Here is a 12,055-nt window from a genome sequence, read left to right on the forward strand (position 1 = left end):
ATATTAAATTCTGTTTATTTAACATGGCATGACATAAAATGATGATGATTGTTTAGATAAATATATTTTCATCAATGACTATGTCCACTTCTGTTGTTAGAAGCCATTTCATTGAATAGCCTACTGTGACACATTATGATGTCACTCATTAATGCTTAAATCTCAGATGAACAATAAGTCCACAACAAAACATAGTGTCGAGTAGTGGGTTTGATAGTCGACTAGTCAATTATTCTGCGAAACCCCTCGAATACTGGCTGGATGACCTCTGTGCTAGTCTATGACTCTGACTATAATGTGGCAGCAGAGAATCACCAATGTCCTTAAAGCAGCAAACTAACACCATTGCACTAGATGATCTTCCTCTTCTTACTGCTTTCCTGTGGTGGAAGGGATCAATCATCTGCATATGTAAAAGCATTTAAAGCTTATCATTACAGTTTAATTGAGCCTCTTGAGCCCCTGCGGCATCTGATTGTCTCCTTAGTGGCTGCTCACATGCAGTGTACATAATTAAAGAGAATAACTTTACAGAAAATAAGTCACAAGTAATTAGTTAGTCAAAAGAGGATTTTTTAACATTTTGTGCTGACAAAGATAATTGAAACAATCCTGGGCCACAGGAAAAAAAAAACTTTTAAAACCTGCCGATCAATTTGTAAATGATTAAGTGAAGTTTTTGAAATTTGTCAGAAGGGCCACTTTTGTGTTAAGATTTGGATCACACGTAGTGCGTCCTAATTAAAGCAGCACATGATATGAACGTCTATGAGGAGACAAGAGTTTAAATTGTCATATTTCTTTTAATGGTCCATGCAGTTGGATATAAATGACTAATTCTGTACACAGCAGATATCTGTCAGTAATTCTGGTCAATGAAGCAATATTTTTTTGCAAGTTGCAACTCTTCATTTTGCTTATACTTTTTGTTAGTGTCATTGAGGTTTTTTTTTTCCTTTAAAATTGATTTTCTTTTTGTATTTATATATTTTTGATATATTTATGTCATAACCCCAAGGATAAACAAAACTGAGATTGTGTGTATGTGTTTATGTACAGCAGGCACCAGACAGGGTGGGTCAGAGCGATGCTGTGTATGAGGTGGTGAGTCTTCAGAGGGAGGCGGAGAGAAGCATTGAAGAGAAAGGACGACTGGCCTCGCCCAATGAGGAAGAGGAGGTTGATGAAGGTATGGATGTTTCTCTCTTCTTTTTTTGATGCTCACTCTCTCCTCAGCAGCTTGGCTTCTGCCCCCTTAAGTATGGTTTAAATTAATCATATACAAAATATACTAACCATATTACACTGCATAATCACCAATAATGCACATCCTTTTATCTTTGAAAAGCCAGTTATGCTTTCTCTGTGTCTTTCAAAGATGCCAGAATTCTTTATCAGAATGCCTCCCTGTGCACATATACTCAAATGCGCATAAGCTACAACCAAGCATAATTGTTTTTAATCTTGCTTGATTGAAAAATGTAGCCTACAAATTCTTCACTGCCTTTTATATCAGAGAAAAACAAGACACTTCTGTGTCTGTGAATATATAAATATATATATATATATATATACATATACATATATATATACATATATATATATATATATATATATATATATATATATGTATATATATATATATATATATATATATATATATATATATATATATATATATATATATATATATATATATATGTATATGTGTGTGTGTGTATATGTGTATATATATATATATGTATATATGTGTGTGTGTGTGTGTGTGTGTGTGTGTGTGTGTGTGTGTATACACGATACATATGTATCGTGTATATACACCGATCAGCCACAACATTAAAACCACTGACAGGTGACGTGAATAACATTGATCATCTCATCACAATGAGATTGGCTTGGGTGCTGGCATTCATGTGAATACCACTTGACACGCACCACCCATCCAAACACTGTTGTGGACCAAGTACACCCCCTCATCACAACAACACTACCTGATGGCAGTGGCCCCTCAGCAGGACAATGTGCCCTGACACGCGCAAACACTGCTCAGGAACAGCTCGAGGAACACAATAAAGGGCCCGAGGTGTTGACCGGACCTCCAAATTCCCCAGATCCCGATCTGATCGAGCATCTGTAAGACGTGCTGGAGTAGGTCTGATCCATGGGGGCCCCACAACATACAGGACCCAGAGGATCCACTATAAAATGCCCTGGTGCCAGACACCACAGGACACCCTCAGAGGTCTTAAGTCCTTGTCTTGACAGGTCAGAGTTGTTCAGGCTGCACAAGGGGAACCTTCACAATATTAGGCAGGTGGTCATAATGTTATGCCTGATAAGTGTATATATGTATATATACGTATGTATATGTGTATATATATATATATATATATATATATATATGTGTGTCTGTGTGTGTGTGTGTGTGTGTGTGTGTGTGTGTGTGTGTGTATATATACTGTATCCAGCATTTTTTTTTCTCTGGGTGGCATGAACACCATCATATGTTGAGATATTCAGACTGAAATAGAGGTTTACCAGCACACACAGACTGTTTTATTTTGCAGCAAGGCTCACATGTACTATTCATTGGCTGACATGAATCAACAGTGAAGTTTAATTTTGTTTACACACATAAACATTGGCAGGGATGCATGAAAGTGTGTGTGTTTGATCATGTGTTTATTGGGTCGTGTGTAAGTGAGTGTGGCAAGGAATGGGATGACAGCAATGTTGATGGATTGTGGGGAATGGGTTTGAGAGTGTGTTTGTTTGCATATGTGTGAGAGAAAGGGTGTGTATTCTGTGTTTTACAGCAGATTATTTGTGTGTGTTTGTGTGTGTTACACTGTGAAAAGCAATGATTGCTGGCAGAATCTCAAGGGTTTTGATAGCTATTTGTGTGATTATGTATGCTTGTGAGTGTGTTTGTGGTTGTGCTTCAAGTGTGAGGGGTTTTTTGTGGAGCCTGGCCCAGTCCTGATAGGGCTTGATGGCTTATAGCAGTACAGCACTGTCTTATCAAGCTACCGTCAAACAACCCTCATACTTTTTTAGGTGAAATGAACAGCCTTTTCAAGTGAGGCATACCCAACCCTAAATGGTTGTTTGATTTATTTTTCTATTGCCAGTAGTTCAAATGTGATAAAACAACAAAAATGTGAAAGTGAAAAAAAAAAAAAGACATGACAGTTTTCTCTTCGAAATGTAGCTTTGACCACTGCATCAATGCAAACAGACCATTAGCATCAGCCACCATCAATCAGAGTAGAGTCACTTATGAAATCATGTTGCTTATGATATGAATTCCCTATTAAGTGTTTTGATTTAGAGACTGAATCCCATTACATTTATAATGACTAGTTTAGGTGACAAGCCAAAGCAGAGTGGATATTTTCCCGTCAATAATGGCAGCTATGCCAGCGGGATGGAGGCAAAACAGCAGTAACATTAAAAGCACCAACACTAGCTGTTAGACTCCAGTGATTCCCAAACATGACCCAGTTTCAGCCTGCTAATATAAACAGGACTGGCATTTCCATCTGACCACTGGCTCAGTTGTGCAGGTGTTGCATATTAGTCTCGTCCACAATTCAGACCGCACGCTTCATGATGTGAGTTTGGATAAGGGTGCACATTTCTGTGTTCCTGTAGCTGTTAGCGTATGACATATTAACAGGATACAAAATCCCACAGTTTAATAGAATGACAAAAAAAAAGTAGACCGATAGATAGACCAATTATCAGCCTGGCCGATTATCAGCGCCGATATTCAACATTTTCACGATTATTGGTATCAGTGATTTATCTGTCAGATTGCCAATGAAATAACTAATTGAAAGATGTGCTACTTTCGATGTAGCATCCTCTCACACAATGTCCCGCCCACAACAATGTCTGATTGGTAACACATTACAATTAATAGCCTATAAAAACTGAATAATCTGAATCTGCAAAGTAACTATAAAGATTTTCATACTTTTTACTGAAAATGAATAGCCCTGATTTCTAGTAATCGGCATCTGTATCAGGCCTAAAAAAGCCATTTTGGTTGACTCCTAAAAAAAGAAACAACCCTTTTTAAAATGAAAACAAAACATTTTTTACAAAAATGTTTTTTTAAAAAGTGTGGTACATGGGAAGATCGAACACTAGAGGCTCATTTTATTTTATTTTTTTCTGTCGCCTCTTTCTTTCATTTGTCACTAAAGCATTCCTCTACTTTTTTCACCTTGAAGCAATAAAAGGTATTAACAGTGTGGGAGGCAAGAGACGTCTCTTCATTGTCTAGCTGCTGACTCACCCAAAGTCACAAGTCAGCCGCCAAGGCCGTAGCTGACAGCTTTCAACTGGCACTGTGGGAGCCATTCAGAGGGATTTTTTGTGAACACCCCTCTACTCCCCCAGAGCTGAAAATTGGAGTCGCTCAGGGCAGTGGAGCTAGAGGTCAGCCTCATTGTGTACAGAAATGAATACACTCCCAGTGTAGATGCCACCGCTGTGAGCACACACACATTTAATTCATGTGGATGGTTTTTTTTCTTCTTGGAAGCTGCAATGTGGAAAATAGACCCGAAGCTCACGTTTTTTCTCAGCTTTTCATTTCGCAACGTGCTTTGTGATTGTTGCTTATTGATTCCGTAAATGTTCCCTTTTCATATGCATTCATACAGACTTTGATCATACATGTATTCATACACTTCTTCTTTGTTTATAACTGGAACCATTTATTATCCACATAATACAAGATAAGCTTGATTGATTCAAATCAACAAAATGGAAAATAAAGGAATGTGAAAAATGTAAAAATAAGTAAAAAGGTTGAACATCGTATAGCACAAGTAGGGAATTTCTTCTCACTTTAATGTAGACAAAACCAATCCACTAGTGGCTTCAACATCAGAGAGATCCTGTTTGAAAGTAATCCCACAGTGAATGCACATCCCCCTTCAGATTAAAAGGTAATAGTAATGGCTCTCATCTTCACAGTTTCTTTCATCACCTGGTAAGATGGCAGTGGCATTGGACTCACGCTTCCTCGCCACGTGGCCCTAGCCAATCTGAGGACAGAGGCAGCAGCTTTGTGCTGGGTCTGAACCGTTTGAAAGGGCTCATCAAGCATTTATAAAGACCTGAAAAGCTCCTGCTGAGGCTGTAGGGATGTGTAGGAGCCACAGTGCACTGAACATAGTGGCTGCATGTTTTCTCGAGGAAAGTGTCTCGATTCATTATTTAATATCAAGGCCTTAGTAGAGGTGTCAGTGAGAGTGAATGATGCCTTTTAACACTTTGGAGAATGGTTGCTGTTTGATTGAGATGTCAGTGAAACTTAACACCACACACTGACAAGTACATTGCCACCATTGTGGGTTTATTTTTTTATATTTATGTCACTTGTGAAATGTAGACTTTCAAAAATGTAAAATTTGACTTGATATATTTAGCTGTTTTTTTAAATTGTGGTGACACCTATTGTAGTTTCTCGACAATAATTTAATCAAGCAAGCCTTTGTTTTCTTTAAAAGACACATTTGTTGTCAGATATGTCATCTAGGCCACAGGACGGAATGAAAAAAGGCAAGCCAAATGTGCTGTTTTTCATTTTTCTTTTGCATGCCACCAATTTCTGGTAGAAGAGCAGCTATTCAAGCTATGCAAATCCTAATCACCAGTGTGTCACTGTCTCAATAGCATAAAAATTGTAAGCAATCTTTGCCCAATGATTATGTTTGCACAATGTCAATGTGGCAAATAAACATTACTTTTCATAGAGTTCGAGAGGCATTCATTTGTTTTGTATTCATAGGCCAGAATTAAAAGGAAAAAAGCTTATTTACATCCATTTTAGAGTTTAAAAAGAAGACCGATCATGAATGAACCCTGGACCTTAAAGAGACTGCCTGTGTAATTGTGTGTTTGTGTGTTTCACTTTAACCATCCAAATATATTTTTAAGTTGCATGTGTGATACATTTCTACACCTGTTTCTGTGTAAAGTATACGGGACTACACATGTTGTCAGTATATGTGCTGGACATACTGTGTGGACCGTGTGTGTGTGTGGGCATTCTCTGTGTGGGGATCAGTTCATCTCTCCAGCAGCAGAGCGGGCCAGACAGTCAATTAGCGTTCTGCATCTAAACATGAGTGGTTCAGTGTGCTGATTGCCTCTTGTCTACCTCACCAACCACCAGACAGGAGAACAGCAATAATGGGAAGCGTAGGCACTGAACAGGCACTCCTTCCTCCCTTAGAGCGTGTGGCATCAATATTAACAGGTTTTTAAATTCGATATACAGTTCCCTGACATACACACACATACTGTATATATACAGTATAGCGGGAGTCCACATCAGTCAGCAGAATGAGGGACACATCTTGGAACAGGTGATATAACATGTCCTATTGTCTTTGACTGCACACTTAAACTAAAACACAACAATAGCACACACAGCACAGTTTTATACCGTGTTAAAGGCCTTGTCTACAACGTGTTAGTTTGGTCCTATGTGGACAAAGGTTATCAGGTGTGATCCATTTATGCTGTAAATGTCAGTATCTGGGTGTGTTTGTGCTTCCTGCAGATAGTGACAGTGAAATCTCCAGTGGGACAGGAGACGTGTCTAAAGACTGTCCTGAGAAAATCCTGGAGTCCTGGGGAGCAATCCTCAACAGATGGTAAGGCTTCAAAATAGAAGTGTAGGAATTGAGAATGACTAAAATTTAGAATAAATTAGATGGTTCAAGACCTTTGGAAGCTAGACAGAAAAGGAGGGGGAGAATACATGATACAGAGAAACTATAGGTTACAGATAAATAGATAAATATTGAGTTATAGTGTTCAACACAGATGGATGGCTTTATATTAGTAAAATGTTAAACATTTTGCACATGCTGAGGGGAATAAGTCAATTTGTTGTAGAGGGGAAAACCTTAAATCTTAAAAATGTAAATGATAATTTAAAAAAAATCAAGTATTATAAAAATTATTGAAAAAACACAGATGCACTAAGCATATTTATCTAAAATTAAAGAAACACGAGGGAATCACTTCTATCGAGCACAGATAACAGATTATAACAGAAAATGGAGCATGAAGTAGCGTAAATATACCATGATAATCATAAACGCAGTTTGGTCAAAGATAAGTTTCAGCTCTCTATCTTCCCTGTGACATGACAAATTAATGCTGAGAGGTTCCCACCCTGCCTCATACAGATTCATCATCGATGCAGTTTATCAATACCATTTTGTATGGAAAACAGTTCCCTTCAGACACAGCCATTAGTTGATCTACCACAACACTTACTGTCATTATTGTAATGCTTTTACAACAATTGGACAGCTTTAGCTACAGAAACTGACATAATTAACAGATTGAGAGATGTTTCTGGCTTTTCATTTGATTTCAAAGCCTGTTTTCTTGCTGTTGCATCAGCACGATGAAGTGAAGTAGTTTATCTGGAAATTGCCTTCATATGCTCTCAATAAATGCATTATGATGCGATTTCAAGCATCATTAAAAAAGAGCTGACTGTGTTTGCAAAAGCGAGACATTTCCTCATGTCGTAGAACTGTAACAGCATGGCAGCACTGCAGTTAATACTCTTCTCCAATATGCTGCAGTATTGTATTTGGCACTTCAGTTAGTATAACATGAATACATGTAAATCTACATTTGATTGACTGCACAAATATCACTGTCACACACAAAGGACATGATAAGAATAAAATCTGTCCAATTGCACTTCAATTTAATATTTAAGGTGGCTGAATTGGATTGAGTGAGATTATAAAATAATGGATTCCCTCTGTATGTGTGTATCAGGCACGGGAACCTGTCCACTCGTCCAAAGGGTTTGCCCTCATTGGTTCGCAGCGGCATTCCTGAGCCACTCAGAGCTGAAGTCTGGCAGCTATTGGCAGGTTGCCACGACAACCACGACCTGCTTGAGCACTACCGCATCCTCATCACCAAGGTAAGGCACCAGGGAGGGACAACTGCTTATAAGGGGTTGCATTTACTGTACGCATCTCTCATGTGGAAGCATGTGAGCTGGTTCAAAACACATCCAGACTGCTCACATACATAAATGGGCATGTGTGTGTGCTTACAGTAACTTCAATTATCATTTTAAAAAAAGAAAATCATACTCTGATCTGAAGGCTGGCACACCAACAGGCTGTGATTGGTCTCCACATGTCTCAGGATTAACTGAAAAAATGACCCCCAGCAAAAGTCCAGGGTTTGGCTTAACAGATATTTTGTGTGCTCTGTTGTTCCTTCTCCTGCTTTATATTAAACTCCATTTAAAATTAAAATATAGTTCTACCTATTAAGATGGTATTTTGCTTATCATTCTGTTAGTTTTACGTGTTTTTGGAGATATGAAATTTTACTGTACATTCACACTGTTGAAAGGATTTCATCTTTCTTATGTGGGAAACTACAGAAACCAGATAAGAGTGAATGATTTGATATCATGTCATTATGATGACGATAGATATGTAAATGTTCTACTTTTTCGTGTCTGCTGTAGTATGTCTGAAAGAACCAACATCACTGATGTTGCTGTTGTTACAGCCTGAATTGTGACTCTCGTCCGAGAATGCTCACATTTAGCTGTGATATTGAAATGTCAGTACTATTATAGACCCTTCTGGGATACCAAGAATTCAAAGAGAATGTTTGGACCTTTTTAGTTTTTAACTGCTAGATGTTCTGCAGGCCTTGTTATCATATAATCTATTTGGTTCAGTTTAATTATGCCGTTTGGTCGGTTGGTTTAAGGTGGTGAAAGTTAGTGGTGGAGGCGGCTGCTGCTGACTAACGTTGCTTTCACACCTGTTGTTGCCTTTTAGTTCAGCTCCAGTTAGTGTTTACTCTGAATGAACCAAGCTGTTAAGACCAAGTCATATTAACTGAAAGGGAAACTCATTGATCGGACAATTTTGGCATAATCTTTGCTACCTGGACCCATGTGGTGGAATTAAATTTTAGTAACTGACAACAAGTTAGCTCTCATCTGCACCTCAATGTGTTTACTGATGTTCCCTTATGTCAGAAAAGAAATAACTTACTAATACATTATTAGTCAAGACCAGAGTTTCCATTCCAGTCCTTTAGTCCTGGAAGATTTTAGTGTCCTGGACAAATAGGAAAAATTCAGGCCAAGTATTAGTTGTAAGCTCATCACCAACCCGTGATGTTGGTATTCCCCAGATTTGCTTACTCTTCCTTAAATACATTTCAGATTGTACTTAGACTGAATCTTTCTCACCAGATATTATGACCAGAGAGATTTAGATATGTCAGGCTTGAAGTCTCTGAACTACAACAACCCAAATAGATCATACTCAGCTGGCAAACACACATGAATTGATTTGCACCAAACCAGACATGTTAGGTATAAATGGATGGAAATGGATTGCAGCTTACAAAGACTAAACCAAGTAACAGTAAATATGTCTTCCAAAATAGTAGTACAAACATCCAATTGTCTTGATCAATATTACAGGCAACCAGTAGTACAGAGGTCATATCATGCAATTTGTATTAATCTTAATAGAGTTGTTATAACTAAATGTACGCAGCCAATTTTCTAGAATTATTAATAATGGCAAAACTAAATATTCCAAATGTAATCAAGAAGTCAGCCCAGCTCTGTGAGCCATGTTTGGATTTCTATCGAAAGATTTTTGAACCAGTAAGTAGAGTGACAAAGCCCCACTGGACTCACTGGCCCAGACAGCAGTAGCAGGAGTAGGAGGATGTGATATAAACAGGCAAAGCAGACAGATCCACACTTTTATGGATAATACAATAGTCTTTCTCTTTGCCGCTCAGTAGCGGGTGAAACTACCTGCCTCGATCAATAGGGAAGAGAGAGGGAGGATAGATGGAAGTAGAAAAATGGAGAGAGGGAGGAATGTGGACCCATAAATATGAGGGTGTAGTCACTGAGGGGAGAATTGGTGAAAAGGAATGTGTGTAAACGTCAAGAGAGCTGGCAGATTTCTGTCTTTCCCGAGTCCAGTATATTTAGTTGTCTTTTGCAGACTGTGTACATTTCTCTCTTCGTCTTTTTCAATCTTTTTTTCTTTCACCATCTTTTATCTGGTAAATTGGAACAGTTTTTCTTGTGTGCTTTATGTTTCTACCTTGCTTTCTGTGCCTGTCTTAGCCATGTTTTTCTCTGCCCCTCTCTCTCTCTCTCTCTCTTGCTGTCTCTCTCTCTCTCTCTCTCTCTCTCGCTGTCTCTATCTCTCATTACATAACACCAAGCTTTCTGTAGTTCAGCTCATTTATTCTCATTCCACTGGCTGGGCCATGCCCACATCCTCTGTCTTGCTGGAGTAGTGATGGTATTGATAGGCGGGTGGCCGGGCTATTAATAGCTGCACCAAATGAATGGAACTGGGGGAAGATGGAGGAGGGAGGGAAAGGAGGAAGAGAGGCAAATGACAGCATCAGCGAGGGCGATGTGGAGCTTATTAATGTCTGTTGTCTAGGCTCAGTGACGACGTTAATGCTGATTGAATTTTAAGTAATTGGACTGTCGCCCTTATGGAAGGGGTATCAGTGTCGTAAATCAGCACTGGGTATCACCAGGGGTTCTGGACGGGCATTATGTTAGTGACCCCACAGCTGATTGGTGTTGAACCATTTGTGGTTTCTAGTCCTAAAGCTATATATCGAAAACAGATTATGTTTTGTTATTGTACTTTGTGATTGAACTGAATTGAATTCAAATTAGCTTCAGCATACAGGCTCTGTAACCTCAAAGGTGATTTTTTTTATTTTATTTTATTTTATATTTGCATGGAAATTAGGCTTTTGTACAGATGTACACACAGACTTAACCATCTACTTTATTCTGGTCCCTGTCTAATTTAAATAGACTGCTTCTTCCACTTGTACTAATTTAGCACCCTATTCATTGTTACCCTTTGAATTTAGACTCCAGTAGATGGATGGTTGTTTTTCTGGAATTTGTGACCTCTTGAGGGGTCAGATGCCCAGTAACCACTGGGTTAGACCAACTTACTGAGCACTTAGCGGCATGTGGCCCGTGGCTGTCTAGCTTGATATCAGAGATCGCAAGTGTCGTGTTCAGTGTTGTACTGCTCTCATTTACAGTCATCACACACACTCACAAATACACACTCTGTCACACACACCATGCCCTTAGGGCATCTGAGACATTCACAAATAACTCCTCTCTTGGCTGGCGCAGGACTGTGTTTGGGGTCTGGGCTGGGGGGTTGCTAGTGACATTTGAACAACCTTTTCGTCTCCCTAGAGCCGAACAAGCCCAAGGTGTACTGCCCGCTTGAACCCACAGCTTTATAAAGCCCAGCCAGCAATTTCCAGGCCTGCCTTTCCAAAGACCAATCTCACCAGCAGCGCAGCTAGTGTATTAACAGAGGTCAGCATCTCTCCACAGGTACACTGCTGTAACCAGAAGCCTAAACAGTGATCTCACCAAAGCAAGCCATACAAAGCCCTATAGTGTATAAATCTCAAGGTCTTCCAAAGGCATTGATATTTTTCTCTCAAACTTTTCTTTTCAGTGATTTTGTACAATATCCCACCATTATCTGTCTAATATCCCGATATTCTCTCTGGCTAAAAGAATGTGTGTGAGCGGGGTAAGAGATTGTGTACTAACTAGAGAAAGCAAGTTCTTGTGAATGCTGGCTGTTGAAAAGCTGACACCAAATTTGCATTGCTGGCTGTAAAAGGTTGAATAATACCAATAATGTATATATGATGTTGAATCGGAGCCTACGCGTCAGTCGGTTAGCACTCCTGTCACTGCTAAGCCAACCAAGCCAAAAATATTAGTCTGATTCTTTCCAGAGGCACATGGTTGCGACCAGCACAACTTTTCCTGCAAGCTGAATTATTATGTGGGTGAAAAAATTAGAAAGTCCTAATATTTGTAAATGGAACTGAAATTCCCACAAATTTCTGAAACCAGCTCAGTTTCATTTGTGTTATAAAATCTACCATCAGAGTAAAGCAGGGCTGCCAGGTGCTTTACATTTTGATG

General features: G+C 39.0%; 1 protein-coding gene across 1 annotated transcript in view; it reads left to right on the forward strand.

Moving 5' to 3' along the window:
* Window positions 1-12,055, forward strand: part of rabgap1l (RAB GTPase activating protein 1-like) — a 115,744-nt gene that overhangs the window by 13,935 nt on the left and 89,754 nt on the right. Inside the window, exons 9-11 of the mRNA XM_084354058.1 lie at window positions 1,060-1,189; window positions 6,584-6,677; window positions 7,828-7,978. Of these exons, the coding sequence (XP_084210184.1) occupies window positions 1,060-1,189; window positions 6,584-6,677; window positions 7,828-7,978 (375 nt within the window). The remainder of the gene's footprint in view (window positions 1-1,059; window positions 1,190-6,583; window positions 6,678-7,827; window positions 7,979-12,055) is intronic.

The sequence above is a fragment of the Pagrus pagrus genome, assembly GCF_965226575.1.
Source record: "Pagrus pagrus genome assembly, chromosome: 6".
Taxonomy (NCBI): domain Eukaryota; kingdom Metazoa; phylum Chordata; class Actinopteri; order Spariformes; family Sparidae; genus Pagrus; species Pagrus pagrus.